Source organism: Aulostomus chinensis, chromosome 12 (genome assembly GCF_037954235.1).
Source record: "Aulostomus chinensis isolate RoL2024-O1b breed Wild chromosome 12, RoL_Achi_v1.0, whole genome shotgun sequence".
NCBI classification, from domain to species: Eukaryota; Metazoa; Chordata; class Actinopteri; order Syngnathiformes; family Aulostomidae; genus Aulostomus; species Aulostomus chinensis.
In genome coordinates this window covers 668349-680683 of record NC_141331.1, presented here as the reverse complement: position 1 = coordinate 680683, position 12335 = coordinate 668349, and the positions used below count along the sequence as shown (strand labels likewise).

The 12335-nt window shown below is 46.5% G+C and overlaps 1 protein-coding gene across 1 annotated transcript in view; it reads left to right on the top strand.

Moving 5' to 3' along the window:
• LOC147251642 (titin-like) overlaps window positions 1-12335 on the top strand; it is a 204696-nt gene that overhangs the window by 123232 nt on the left and 69129 nt on the right. The window contains exons 147-176 of the mRNA XM_086221100.1: window positions 76-378; window positions 495-956; window positions 1428-1730; window positions 2045-2201; window positions 2460-2602; window positions 2724-2842; window positions 2957-3134; window positions 3228-3512; window positions 3633-3926; window positions 4107-4406; window positions 4526-4834; window positions 4950-5155; window positions 5254-5568; window positions 5774-5888; window positions 6036-6344; window positions 6421-6602; window positions 6811-6940; window positions 7061-7212; window positions 7379-7526; window positions 7619-7839; window positions 8178-8274; window positions 8368-8664; window positions 9021-9320; window positions 9411-9725; window positions 10074-10297; window positions 10473-10623; window positions 10715-10996; window positions 11078-11380; window positions 11623-11928; window positions 12038-12319. Coding sequence (XP_086077226.1) covers window positions 76-378; window positions 495-956; window positions 1428-1730; window positions 2045-2201; window positions 2460-2602; window positions 2724-2842; window positions 2957-3134; window positions 3228-3512; window positions 3633-3926; window positions 4107-4406; window positions 4526-4834; window positions 4950-5155; window positions 5254-5568; window positions 5774-5888; window positions 6036-6344; window positions 6421-6602; window positions 6811-6940; window positions 7061-7212; window positions 7379-7526; window positions 7619-7839; window positions 8178-8274; window positions 8368-8664; window positions 9021-9320; window positions 9411-9725; window positions 10074-10297; window positions 10473-10623; window positions 10715-10996; window positions 11078-11380; window positions 11623-11928; window positions 12038-12319 — 7188 coding nt within the window. The remainder of the gene's footprint in view (window positions 1-75; window positions 379-494; window positions 957-1427; window positions 1731-2044; window positions 2202-2459; window positions 2603-2723; window positions 2843-2956; window positions 3135-3227; window positions 3513-3632; window positions 3927-4106; window positions 4407-4525; window positions 4835-4949; window positions 5156-5253; window positions 5569-5773; window positions 5889-6035; window positions 6345-6420; window positions 6603-6810; window positions 6941-7060; window positions 7213-7378; window positions 7527-7618; window positions 7840-8177; window positions 8275-8367; window positions 8665-9020; window positions 9321-9410; window positions 9726-10073; window positions 10298-10472; window positions 10624-10714; window positions 10997-11077; window positions 11381-11622; window positions 11929-12037; window positions 12320-12335) is intronic.

The following is a 12335-nucleotide window of genomic DNA, read 5'->3' as shown; positions in this document are numbered from 1 at the left end:
AACATGCACACGATCAAAACTATGACAGGTGTTGTCCTGTTGAACTTTAACTGAATTCCTCCCATCTGTTCTCAGATGCCCCTGACCCACCAGTGGATGTGGAAACCCACAACCCCACATCTGGCTCTATCACACTGACTTGGAAGCCTCCAATGTATGATGGTGGCTCCAAGATCATGGGCTACATCCTAGAGAGGCAGCAGAAGGGTGAGGACAAGTGGGAGAGGTGCAATGACTTCTTGGTGCCTGTCCTGTCTTATACTGTCAAAGGCTTGACAGAGGGCAAGAGCTATGCCTTCAGAGTCAGAGCTGAAAATGCAGCTGGGGTCAGCGAGCCATCACGTGGAACACTATTTGTCAAGGCCATGAACGCTATTGGTAAGGATGAACACCAGCTTTTAAGAGCCTAAAAACTCCTACAAATTGTCTTGAATGTCCAGTTGCCATATTCTCATCTGAGCTTTGAGGTCATTTGTTTGCTTTTTTTTTCTCAGATCCTCCAAAGGTATTTCTAAGTGGCAGCCTACAGTCTGGCCTGAGTGTGAAGCGAGGTAACGAGATCTGCCTGGATGCTAACATTTCTGGCTCACCGTACCCTCAAATAAGCTGGTACTGGAACAACCAGGTGATCCGGCCTGAGGCACTCCGCAAGAGGCCGGAAAAACCACTCAAGAAGAAGGTGGAGAAGAAAGAAGAAGAGAAGAAAGAAGAAGAGAAGAAGGGGGAAGGTGAGGGAGAGAAGACAGACGAAAAGAAGGAGGAGGAGGTGGCAGTGCCAGACATCGAGGAGGTGGACTACCCGACTCTGAATGAGCGACTGTCAATCAACAACAGCCGGAGAGGCACTTCCTCCGTAGTCATCAGGGATGCTTATCGTGCTGACCACGGTGTCTACATGGTGAAGGTGGAGAATGACCACGGCATCGCCTCAGCTACTTGCGAGGTCAATGTACTGGGTGAGAATTTTCCCTTCTATCTATTATAGTAAATGTAACAATAATATGTGTGTTGTGTTTCCCTGTGTAATTTCATGCCGCTCACAAAGCCTTTATTTATTTCTTGGTGTCTTCCTTGCCTATGTGCAACCCCTTGACCAAGTTTTGGGAAAATTGAGTTGGTAAATGTTGTGTACTCCTGCCAGCCTCAAGGCAAACAAACCAACAGACGTGGGTGAAACAAAACCTACTTGTTGGAAACAGAACGTTGAGCTGAGGCTAATGTCATGAGGTTTAATGGGAGGCATCATGGACCAGGGCCATAGCTGAAGATAATTTGACCAGTTTGTTGTGTGGGAAGAGGTTCATGGGATAATCAGTGAATAAAAACTTTCACAGCAATGAACCCAACTTGGAAAAGACAAATTTAATATAATATTAACAATATTAATGTGGCATTTCTGAGACCTAAAACATCTCGCCTTTCCTCAGACACTCCTGGACCTCCAGTGAACTTCCGGTTTGAAGAAGTGAGGAAGAACTCAGTGATCTGTAAGTGGGATCCTCCTCTAGACGATGGCGGCAGTGAGATCCTCAACTACACTCTGGAGAAGAAGGACAATTCAAAGCTGGAAATCGGCTACAGCTGTGTCACCTCCTCGTTGAGAAGTTGCCGCTATCTTGTCCCCAAACTCATTGAGAAGAAGGAGTACATCTTCAGGGTTGTGGCCGAGAACAAGTATGGTGCTGGTCCACCCTGCGTCTCCCAGCCACTTATTGCCAAGAATCCCTTTGGTGCGTAGATCTGTTGAAACATTCATTACAGTTTTGAGATACTAATTTCTGAATGTACTGGTTCAGAAGTCAGTCATCTAGTTCAGATAAATAAAAGAAAAAAATGTCACTAACTTCAAGGACTCTCTTTTTAAGTTTGGTAAAACAGCAATATTTATCAAATGGTTAAATGTCCATAATCATGTATATCTTAAATTTGAACCAGTAAACTTCAGATCCATCCTGAAATCATCCAATGTAATACTTTCAGCACCAAAGAAAGTAAGCATGGATCAAGTCTAAGTCATTTTAATCTGCTGTCTCATCATCCCCAGAACCTCCTGAGGCTCCTGAAAAGCCACAGATTGAAGACATCACCGCCCGCAGTATGCAGGTCACCTGGAACGAGCCAAATGACAACGGCAGCCCCATCCTGGGATACTGGGTGGAGCGTCGCGAGATCAGTAGCTCACACTGGGCTCGGGTCAACAGGTGGGGAAAGATGAGAAAACTCTCTGTCTGTCTGTATTTGTACATCCTTGATTAAGTCCATGTACAAGTACTTCACATATACACCGACTGATGCATCAGAAAGGCAACTGACATGACTAACCCACCACCTCTTCGTACTCTTGCCATCTGGTCAACTAGACAATGGTTTCTTCCCTCAAGCCATCAGAACTCTTAATGCTTTCAGAAGGCTGCCCCCATCCTCCTGATTCTCATTCTGATTCTTTATTTTTTTGACAGAAACATCATCCCTGAGACCAAGCTGAATGTTGAGGGACTTCTGGAGGGCATGACTTACATTTTCAGGGTGGCAGCTGAGAACCAGGCCGGCCCTGGAAAGTTCAGCGCCCCATCAGAACCCAAAACAGCTCAAGCCCCAATCTGTACGTACGCCAGTCTGTACTGTCTGCACCATCAGAAGAGTCAGGAGTAGTACTGTTGTGTCCATGGAAACAGGGGTTCAGAGTTAACAAGTCCAATCTGTGTGTGTTTGTGATCCTGCAGTGCCTCCTGGGCCACCAGTTGCCCGAGTTGTGGCAACCACTGACCACTCCATAGATGTAGAGTGGGACCTGCCTGCCGACAATGGAGGAGGAGAGATTCTGGGATACCACGTGGATAAGGTTTCTCTTGGTTCCAGCTATATCCACGAGTTTTATTCTGAGTGAAGTGACCAGAAAATAAATTCCTTGCATTGACATCAGACTGATTTCTTTCTTTCTATTGGTGTCCTTCAGGCTGTGGCTGGTACTAAAGACTGGTCCAGGTCTACAGAGCGTCCTTGGAAGACCCGGGCATTTACTGTTTATGGAGTCCGTGAGGGAGCAAAGTATCTGGTCAGAGTCATCGCCTGCAATGCCGCGGGAGAGGGAACGCCAGGATTCACGGAGTCTGTATTTGTCAGGAATCCTGCAGGTTAGCAAGAAAATAGATTGAGAGAGCAGGATTTGTGAAGGCCATATAGTTCCATGTTGATACAAACCTTCTGTTATGGGTTGCCCTCTGCAGAGATTCCAGTGATTGAGATGGACATATCTGTCAAAAATGGCGTGGTCATCAGAGCTGGTGAAACACTCCGTTTGCCTGCCACAGTCACTGGTAAACCTTACCCTTCCATCACTTGGACAAAGGATGATGGTAAACCTGAAAAAGACCGCGTGGAGATCCTCACAGAGGGAAATGACAGTGTTGTTTCAATTAAGAACATTCAGAGGAAGGACAGCGGCAAATACCAGATCTCTGCCTGCAACCCCAGTGGCACCAAGTCTGCCTCAACCAGAGTGGAGGTCATGGGTGAGTGAAAGTCCAGGAAGTCAGGGCAGAAATTTATCATGAAAATCAACAGGAAAGCATGAACAGAACAAGAATAGATGACAGTGTGTCACAAAAAAACCCATTTTGTTTTCCCTGCAGATGTCCCAGGACCTGTCACGGACCTGAAACCAGTGGTTGTCACTCGGAAGATGATTTTCCTTAACTGGGATGACCCAGAGGATGATGGAGGCAGTGACCTTACTGGCTTCATTGTGGAACGCAGAGATGCCAAGATGCACACATGGAGGCAGCCAGTTGAAACCAGCTCCTCAAAGTGTGAGTGTGTTGGCATCATGGAGGGACAAGAGTATATGTTCCGTGTCATTGCCAAGAACAAGTATGGCATGGGTCCACCTGTGGAGTTGGGACCTATCAAGGCTGTGGACCCTCAGGGTGAGTTTGACAATTACCTTTTATTTTGTTTATTAAACAACATCTGAATGTTGTCTAGAGATGTTGGAGATGGTGGGCTTTCTGCCTAAAGACAGAACAACTTAGTGAAATACGGGTTGTTTGTATTTTTATTCATACTGTCAAAAATTTGTTGGCTAAATGTGGTTGTTTGTTCTGCAGGACCACCATCATACCCCGAGAAGTTCCACTACACAGAGCGCACCAAGAACTCCATCACACTGGCCTGGAGGCCACCTCGCAATGATGGTGGTAGTCCAGTGATTGGATACTTTGTGGAGAAGAAAAGACAAGACCAGCAGGCCTTTGAGCCCTGCAATAAGGAGATCTGCCCCAACATGACCATGACTGTTGAGGGCTTGGATGAGGCCTGGATGTATGAGTTCAGGATCAAGTGTGCCAACCTGATTGGTGAGAGTGAGCCTTCCATCCCACTGATGGTGGTCATCCAAGATGATGAGGGTAAGAGGTTGTGAAAGGGTTGCTGTCTTGTTTTGAAAAGGAAGCAGTATTTTTTCTGATGTCTGCAACCAGACAAGGTTTTAGCCACGCTGATATCTGTGGTTCTGTTCTTCTCCCAGTGGCTCCTGAGGTGCACATGCTGAAGCAATTCAAAGGTGACCACATCACTGTGAAAAAGGGCGAGCCCATTGAGATCCCTGCTGACATCCTGGGCCTTCCCATCCCCAAGGTTGAGTGGTCCAAGGATGATGTGGTGATTGACAAGCCAACTGAAACGCTGCTGATAGAGACAGAAGTGACCGGCAGGATGAACTGCAAGACCACACTGTCTATCCCAGCAGCTAACAGGAGGGACCGTGGCAGCTACACTGTCTCTGCCTCCAACAACATGGGCTCAGCCAAGCACACCATCTCCGTCATGGTGCTGGGTGAGTCCAAACATGCCACCACATAACCAAACACAAAACAGATTCAAAAACGCAGCATAAATTCTGATATTCTCCTGACGGATTCCTAGTAACTGAACCACTTCTGTCCTCTCAGACCGGCCTCTTCCACCCCGGAATGTGACTGTGTCCAATATCAAGGCAGAGTCCTGCTACCTCCAGTGGGATGCACCCCTGGACAATGGCGGCAGTGAGCTGACCAACTACATCGTTGAGAGAAAGGACATTGATGCAGAGATGGAAGAGGGACAAGATCCTCAGTGGGTGGAGGTTACCAACACTGTCATTGAGAGGAAATACGGGGTATGTCTAGTTAGAAATAATGACAATATTAGGTGTTATAGAAAGGGGCTCTGAGAGATACCTCTTATCTGACGTGACTTCATCCTCTCCTTCTGCAGATGTGGAATCTGGAGACCAATAAAAAATACGTGTTCCGCATACGGGCTGAGAACCGCTATGGCAAGTCTGACCCCTGTGCAACAGAAGAAGTTCAGATAACAGACCCCTTTGGCCTTCCTGGTCCACCAGAGAAGCCGGCCATCACTGAGTACTCCAAAACCTCCATGACCCTTACCTGGGAGCCTCCCAGAGAAAGTGGTGGCTCGATGATTATTGGCTACTGGCTGGAGAAGAGGGAGAAAGGCACTGGCTACTGGGCTAAAGTTAACAAGATGCCAGTTACCAAAAGGGGAGTGAAAGGCTGGGAGTACCAGGTGACTCACTGGTGTTTGCTGTTGTATGGAAATCTTTTATTGATTTTGAATGGAAAATGTTGCCTTGGTGTGCGCAGGTCTGGTCAAATTCATTCTATCGAATTAGAAATCCGAACAGACCTATGAAACTTCATGACAGCTCATCACAGACCTTTAGGGAGGACTTTTTGAAGCTGTTTAGAAATCCTTCCTGTTTTTGTCTCAGGTGACTCGTCTAATTGAAGGTACTGAATATGAGTTCAGAGTTGCAGCTTGTAACTCTGCAGGGACTGGACCATTTAGTGGACCATCAGACTCTGCCTTCGCCGTTGACCCTCTGAGTGAGTGAAAAAAAATGCAGTTGCAAAGTTGATGGGCTTTTGATAATTTCAGTGAAATGCTTGCCAAATCTTTGACAAATGAGATTTCTTACCTGCTTTTGCTTTCATTAAAGTGAAATTTTCACAAACTGTTCCCCTGATCTCCAGCTCCTCCCAGCATGCCTGCTGCCCCTGAGGTTGCTGACAAGACAAAGCACAGCGTCGCACTGTCCTGGAAGCCACCAGAGAGAGACGGAGGAAGCCCCATTAAGGGCTACATCATTCAGATCCAGGATGAGGGCAAATCAGACTGGGTGAGGGTCAATGACCCCGACAGCCTGCATCCCACCACCGAGTTCACTGTGCCCAGCCTCCGTGAGCTGAAACGTTACCGCTTCAGGATCATTGCAGTCAATGACATTGGCGAGTCTGACCCCAGCCCCCGCACCAGTGAAGTCTTGATTGAAGAAGTCCAGCGTAAGTATTTCATTAGAGTCTTACTATAATGCAAGCTTTCATCAAGGAACTGACACGAATACTTTTTCAATGACAGTCCCACCCTCCATCACACTCGACATCATGGCCGATGATCTGCTTTGTATCCGTGCTGGGGATCCAATTAAGATCCCTTGCATCATCAAGGGCCGCCCTGTTCCCAAAGTGACCTGGGACTTTGATGGCAAAGCCAAGTCACATAAAAAGAACAAACTGCACACGCTGCCAGTGGACTCTGAGGTGAGACAGTAAAGTGAACCTTTTGTGTGTCCAGTAAATTCTTCATTCGTAGAAAAAGTCTTCCTGAATACAATATTGATGATAATGAACAAATTTTGTAAATTGGGTTTGTTAGTAACAGCTTTAACATTTCTGTTCTTTTACGAATTATATTTCTTCAGTTACTCTGCTTTTTAATTTCGTTTTTAAACTGAATTTGTTTATTCAGGTTGAGTCCACAGACACCACGTCCACTGTGACCATCCCTGTTAGTCTGAGGAGCCACTCTGGACGCTACACCATCACAGCCAAGAACAAGTCTGGACAGAAACACATTAATGTCAGAGTCAATGTCCTCGGTATGTCTTTGCTGTTTGCACAGAAACTAGCTAACTGCTTCAATGGCCTTCTTTAAGTTTCAAGATGCAGTGTACAGGTATGTTTGTTGAGTTGATGGCTGTATTTTGTGGTGAGTGCAGACGTCCCTGGGCCTCCAAAAGAGCTGAAGGTGACAGACATCACCCGTTCCACCATGAGGCTGATCTGGAAATTGCCAGACAACGACGGAGGAGAGAGAATCAAAAGCTACTTCATTGAAAAGAAGTGTGTCACTGACAAGGCATGGACCAAGGTTGGTCAACTTAAGTTGCATTTGTGTAGCACTTGACACCATCTGTAACAGTTTTACAGATTAATATTGGGTTGTTGATGCTCTTCACAGAATATTTTTGTGTGTAGCTACTGAACAGAGGCTGCTCAGGATTATTAATGGATAGATTTTATTGATTTCTTATTAGGTTAATGCTGCCTGTGCCAGCCAGGCATTTGTGGTCCCTGGCCTGCTGGAGGGACAGGACTACCTTTTCAGAGTTCGCGCCGAAAACAGATTGGGATTCGGCCCGTTTACCATCACAAGTGACCCTGCCAGGGCAAGAGACCCAATTTGTGAGGACCTCTCACTCTACACCAACTGCAGAGCTAAAGCCCAAACTGGAGTCATTCTGCATGCTAATGACTATTTTCCTACCCCTCCTCAGACCCCCCTGATCCCCCCACCAAGCTGAAGGTCAATCTGGTGACGAAAAACACCGTAACACTGAGTTGGGAACCTCCCAAAAACAATGGTGGCTCTCCTGTGAAGCATTACATCATTGAGCGTTTGAGCTGGGACACCAGTGGCAAAGAAAAGGAGACATGGAAGCAGTGCAACAAGAGAGACGTGGAGGAGCTCATCTTCGTGGTAGAAGACCTTAAGGAGGTGGGATGCATTATTCAAACTTCTCTATTTCCTGTTTGTTATGGGAAAACGTGTGATTTAGTGACATCTAGCATTGATGCATACAGATTGTGGCAGACTGAGAAGTACTGAATATCACTCCAGTTATTTGTTGGGATTTCCTCTGGTGGTTGCTTGGCTGAATATTGCAAGCAGTCTTGATTTAACGTGCTGAAATGAGAAAACTTTTGTTGTGATTTGGCGCTATACAAATTAAATTGACTTGACTTGAAATGGTTTCTTCTGACCATGATAAATCTTCATGCTTTGAATATGATGAAACCAGATCACTGCTGACTGTGTTGTCAAAACATCTGCAGGGAGGAGAGTATGAGTTCAGAGTGAAGGCTGTGAATGCTGCTGGACCAAGCCGGCCCTCTGCTACTGTCGGACCGCTGATCATCAAAGATCAGACCTGTGCGTGGATACCAACTTGTTTCTGAAATTGCTGAAGTTGCTTAGTTTGTCACAGATGCAGCCTTTATTCATCAAGGATCTCGTCTCCCACAGGTGCTCCCACCATTGTGCTGCGTGAGGTCATGGAAGGTGAGGAGGGCTGTGATGTCAGCATTGTGGCGAAGGTGAGCGGATGTCCATTCCCTACACTTACCTGGCAGAAGGCTGGCCTTGCCAAACCTGAGGACAAGGCAGCTGTCCAGTATGACCAGCACATCAATAAACTAGTCACTCAAGACAAGTGCACGCTAGTAATACAGCAGGCAAGCAGGCTGGACAGCGCCCTCTACAGCCTGACAGCCAGCAACAGCCTGGGCACCGTCACCAAGGACATCAAAGTCTTTGTGCTGGGTAAGAAACACAAATCTGTAATTATGTTTTGAAAAAAGTTATTTTGAAATGTGTAAAATGACCGTAATAACAGAGTTGGCAAAGGGACATTGTTTGCTGTACTGTAAGTGCTTTAAGTATAATACCACACTATTAATATAGAGGTGCAGTCCTCTGGTTCAGCCACATCTCCTTTATGCTAAAGTGAATCACCATCACCTCTTGACAAACAAAGTGATATTACAAGACAAGTTGAATCAGCACTAGTTTGTTCAGGCACAAAGTTAATAGTTTAAAAAATAATTGTTGACTTTATTTTTCTTTTCTGAGAACCTACTTTCATACTTTCAATGATAACCCTGTCACGCCCTCCACAGGACCTCCCGGTCCACCCGTTGGCCCAGTCAAATTCACTGAGGTGTTCGCTGACAGGATCGGCCTGGCTTGGAACCCGCCCATAGATGACGGTGGCTCCAAGATCACCAACTATGTCATTGAGAAGCGTGAGGACAACAGAAAGTCCTGGGTCCATGTTTCCAATGATCCTAAGGAGTGTACCTATGTGGTGACCCGTTTGACTGAGAATCACGTGTACGAGTTCAGAGTAATGGCGCAGAACAAGTTTGGTGTTGGACCACCGATTGTCAGTGAGCCAGAGAAGGCCAGAAACCTCTTCAGTGAGTTCACGTTAGATGCAGTCTGTTGATATAGGATGCAGATTGATCAGTTTTTCTCAATGTATAGATGATCAATCTTTCCCTATGCAGCTGTGCCAGGCCAGTGTGAGAAGCCCACTGTGACAGAGGTCAACCTTGAGTTCATGACCGTCAACTGGGATGAGCCCAAGTACGACGGTGGCTCGTCCATCACGGGCTACTACCTAGAGAAAAAGGAGACCACGAGCAAGCGCTGGACCCGTGTCAGTCGCAACCCCATCAGAGCACTGCCCCTGGGCAACAATTGGGATGTCACTGGCCTGATGGAGGGTGCCGTGTACCAGTTCAGGGTTATTGCTGTCAATGCTGCCGGCTGCGGTCTGCCCAGTGTACCTTCAGACCCTGTACTCTGCAGAGATCCCATTAGTAAGTCAGTAAAGCAGTTTGCAGAAACTGAACAATGACAATGTTTATTCATCATCACTCTCATTGAATCTGACTTTAACAAAGGTTCAGAGTGCAAATAAAACCCAATCATGCCTTTCTTTTCATATTAGACAAAAAGCTCCTGTAGCCTCAGGATGAGTAATTGACTATGTCAGTGAATCACTTCAGACTGAGATGTGACAATTGGAGATCATGAACCAACAGCCTGCAGTTGTGATCCTCCATTAGCATTAGCATTAGCATAGGCATCAGCAGCTTATTATGGTTATTGTTATAATTATGGTCTGGCAGTTCACTGACCTTCACTCTTACCATGTGTGAGTACAGAGCCTCCTGGCCCGCCCACTCCAAAAGTAACAGACTGGACAAAGTCAACAGTTGAGCTTGAATGGGTCCCTCCTCAGCTAGACGGTGGGTCAAAGGTCACAGGCTACATTGTGGAATTTAAGGAGGTGGACAAAGAAGAGGAGGAGAAGAAAGCTCAGAGGAAGCTCCTATTAAGTGACGCTGAAGAGGAGAAGGAGCCTACAGCTGAGGAGAGCTGGGAGAAGGTGAGTTCATCCGTGCTGCAGGAGAACATCATTGGTTAATTTCATTTCATGTCAAATAAAAAAGAGCTGACTAGATTAGTTCATCCAGCCTCTGTGAACATTTGGTCTGTTAGGTCTCATGCAGACAAACAGAGATTTCTATCAAAGAGGAGATCTTCCCATTTTCTCTCTTCAGGCAAAGGACACAGAGATTAGAGGAACTAAGTTTGTAGTGGCTGGTCTGAAGGAAGGCGGTTTGTACCGCTTCAGAGTCCGAGCCGTGAATGCCGCTGGTGTGGGTGAGCCAGGACTTGTGTCTGAGCTGATAGAGGTCAAAGACAGAACAAGTAAGAAGGAATTTTGCATGATCTTAAATCTAACAGGACATGTCCTTATTTTATGTGTTCCCAATTGTCCTGCTTATGTTGTTCTCTTCAGTTCCTCCTGAGATGGACCTGGATGCTTCCGTAAAGGAGAAGATTGTGGTCCATGCAGGTGGCACCATCCGCATCATCGCCTATGTTTCTGGTAAGCCAGCCCCACAGATCAGCTGGTGCCGAGACGATGCTGCGGTACCCAAGGAGGCCGTGGTGGAGACAACAGGCATCTCCAACTCGTTGGTCATCAAGAACTGCAGACGGCAGCATCAAGGCATCTACACACTGAGTGCAAAGAATGAGGGAGGAGAGAGAAGGAAAGCCGTGATCGTGGAAGTTCTGGGTGAGACAAAAGAGCCACAAGGACAGAGCAACTGTCTATAAAGACGGCTTGTAAAACAATGGAACACTTTCTCCCCTGTAGATGTCCCTGGACCAGTCGGCCTCCCGTTTGCCGGTGAGAACCTGACTAATGATTCCTGCAAACTCACCTGGTACTCCCCCGAGGACAATGGTGGCTCTGCCATCACAAACTATATCATTGAGAAGCGAGAATCAGACCGTATGGGCTGGACCTCTGTGTCCTACACGGTGACAAGAAACAATGCCGTTGTACAGGGGCTCATTGACGGCAAAGGCTATTTCTTCAGAATTGCAGCAGAGAACATCATCGGCATGGGGCCCTTCATTGAAACAGACAAGATGGTGCTCATCAAGGACCCCATCTGTAAGTCTGGCAGACCAGATACCATCCTGAGAATTAACAGATGCAAATAAGAAACCATTACCCTTTATTTTACTTTACTGATAAGATTATTTTGACATCAACAAAATGAAATTTTATTCAAGTCAAATAAGCATATATGAACACATTTCACCAAGCGAAATTCCAAATATCCTCAAGCAAACAGTCAAAGGAAAAGAAGACAAAGTTTTGGTGATGTAAACAATTGTATTTATCTCCTTAAGCTGTTCCGGAGCGTCCAGAGGATCTGATCATCACTGCTGTCACTAAAGACTCCATCTCTGTTGCATGGAGGCCGCCCAAATATGATGGTGGTGCTGAGGTCACTCAGTACATCCTGGAGTCTCGTATGATTGGCCGAGATAGCTTCACACGTGTGGGTGTAGAAGACAAGCTGATGGACAGGAAGTTCACTCTGAGTGGGTTGAAGGATGGCTCCAGCCATGAGTTCAGAGTGTCTGCTGTCAACCAGGTGGGACAAGGCAAGGCATCCTTTGCCACCAAACCTGTCCAGTGCAAAGATGAGCTTGGTGAGTGACAAATGCTTCAACAAACACAGATTTGTTTATCTGATTTCTTTTCTTAAAGTAACATACAAGCTACAACTTAAAAGAATTGCAACTCTTCCTCCCCTCACAGAACCACCCACTCTGGACCTGGACTTCAGGGACAAGATTATGGTGAAGGTAGGAGACACCTGCACACTCTCTGGACGCTTTGGTGGCAAACCAGTCCCAACCATCACCTGGGCAAAAAATGCAGAAGAGCTGAAGGCGGATGAGGAGATCAGCCTCCACAGCACCACCAGGCACCTCAGTCTCAACATCAGCAAGGCAAAGAGAGTCCACAGTGGAAACTACAGTGTCAGTGTGGAAAATGCTGCTGGAACTCGCAATGGAATCTGCACAATCACTGTGGTTGGTGAGTTGCTGCTCCA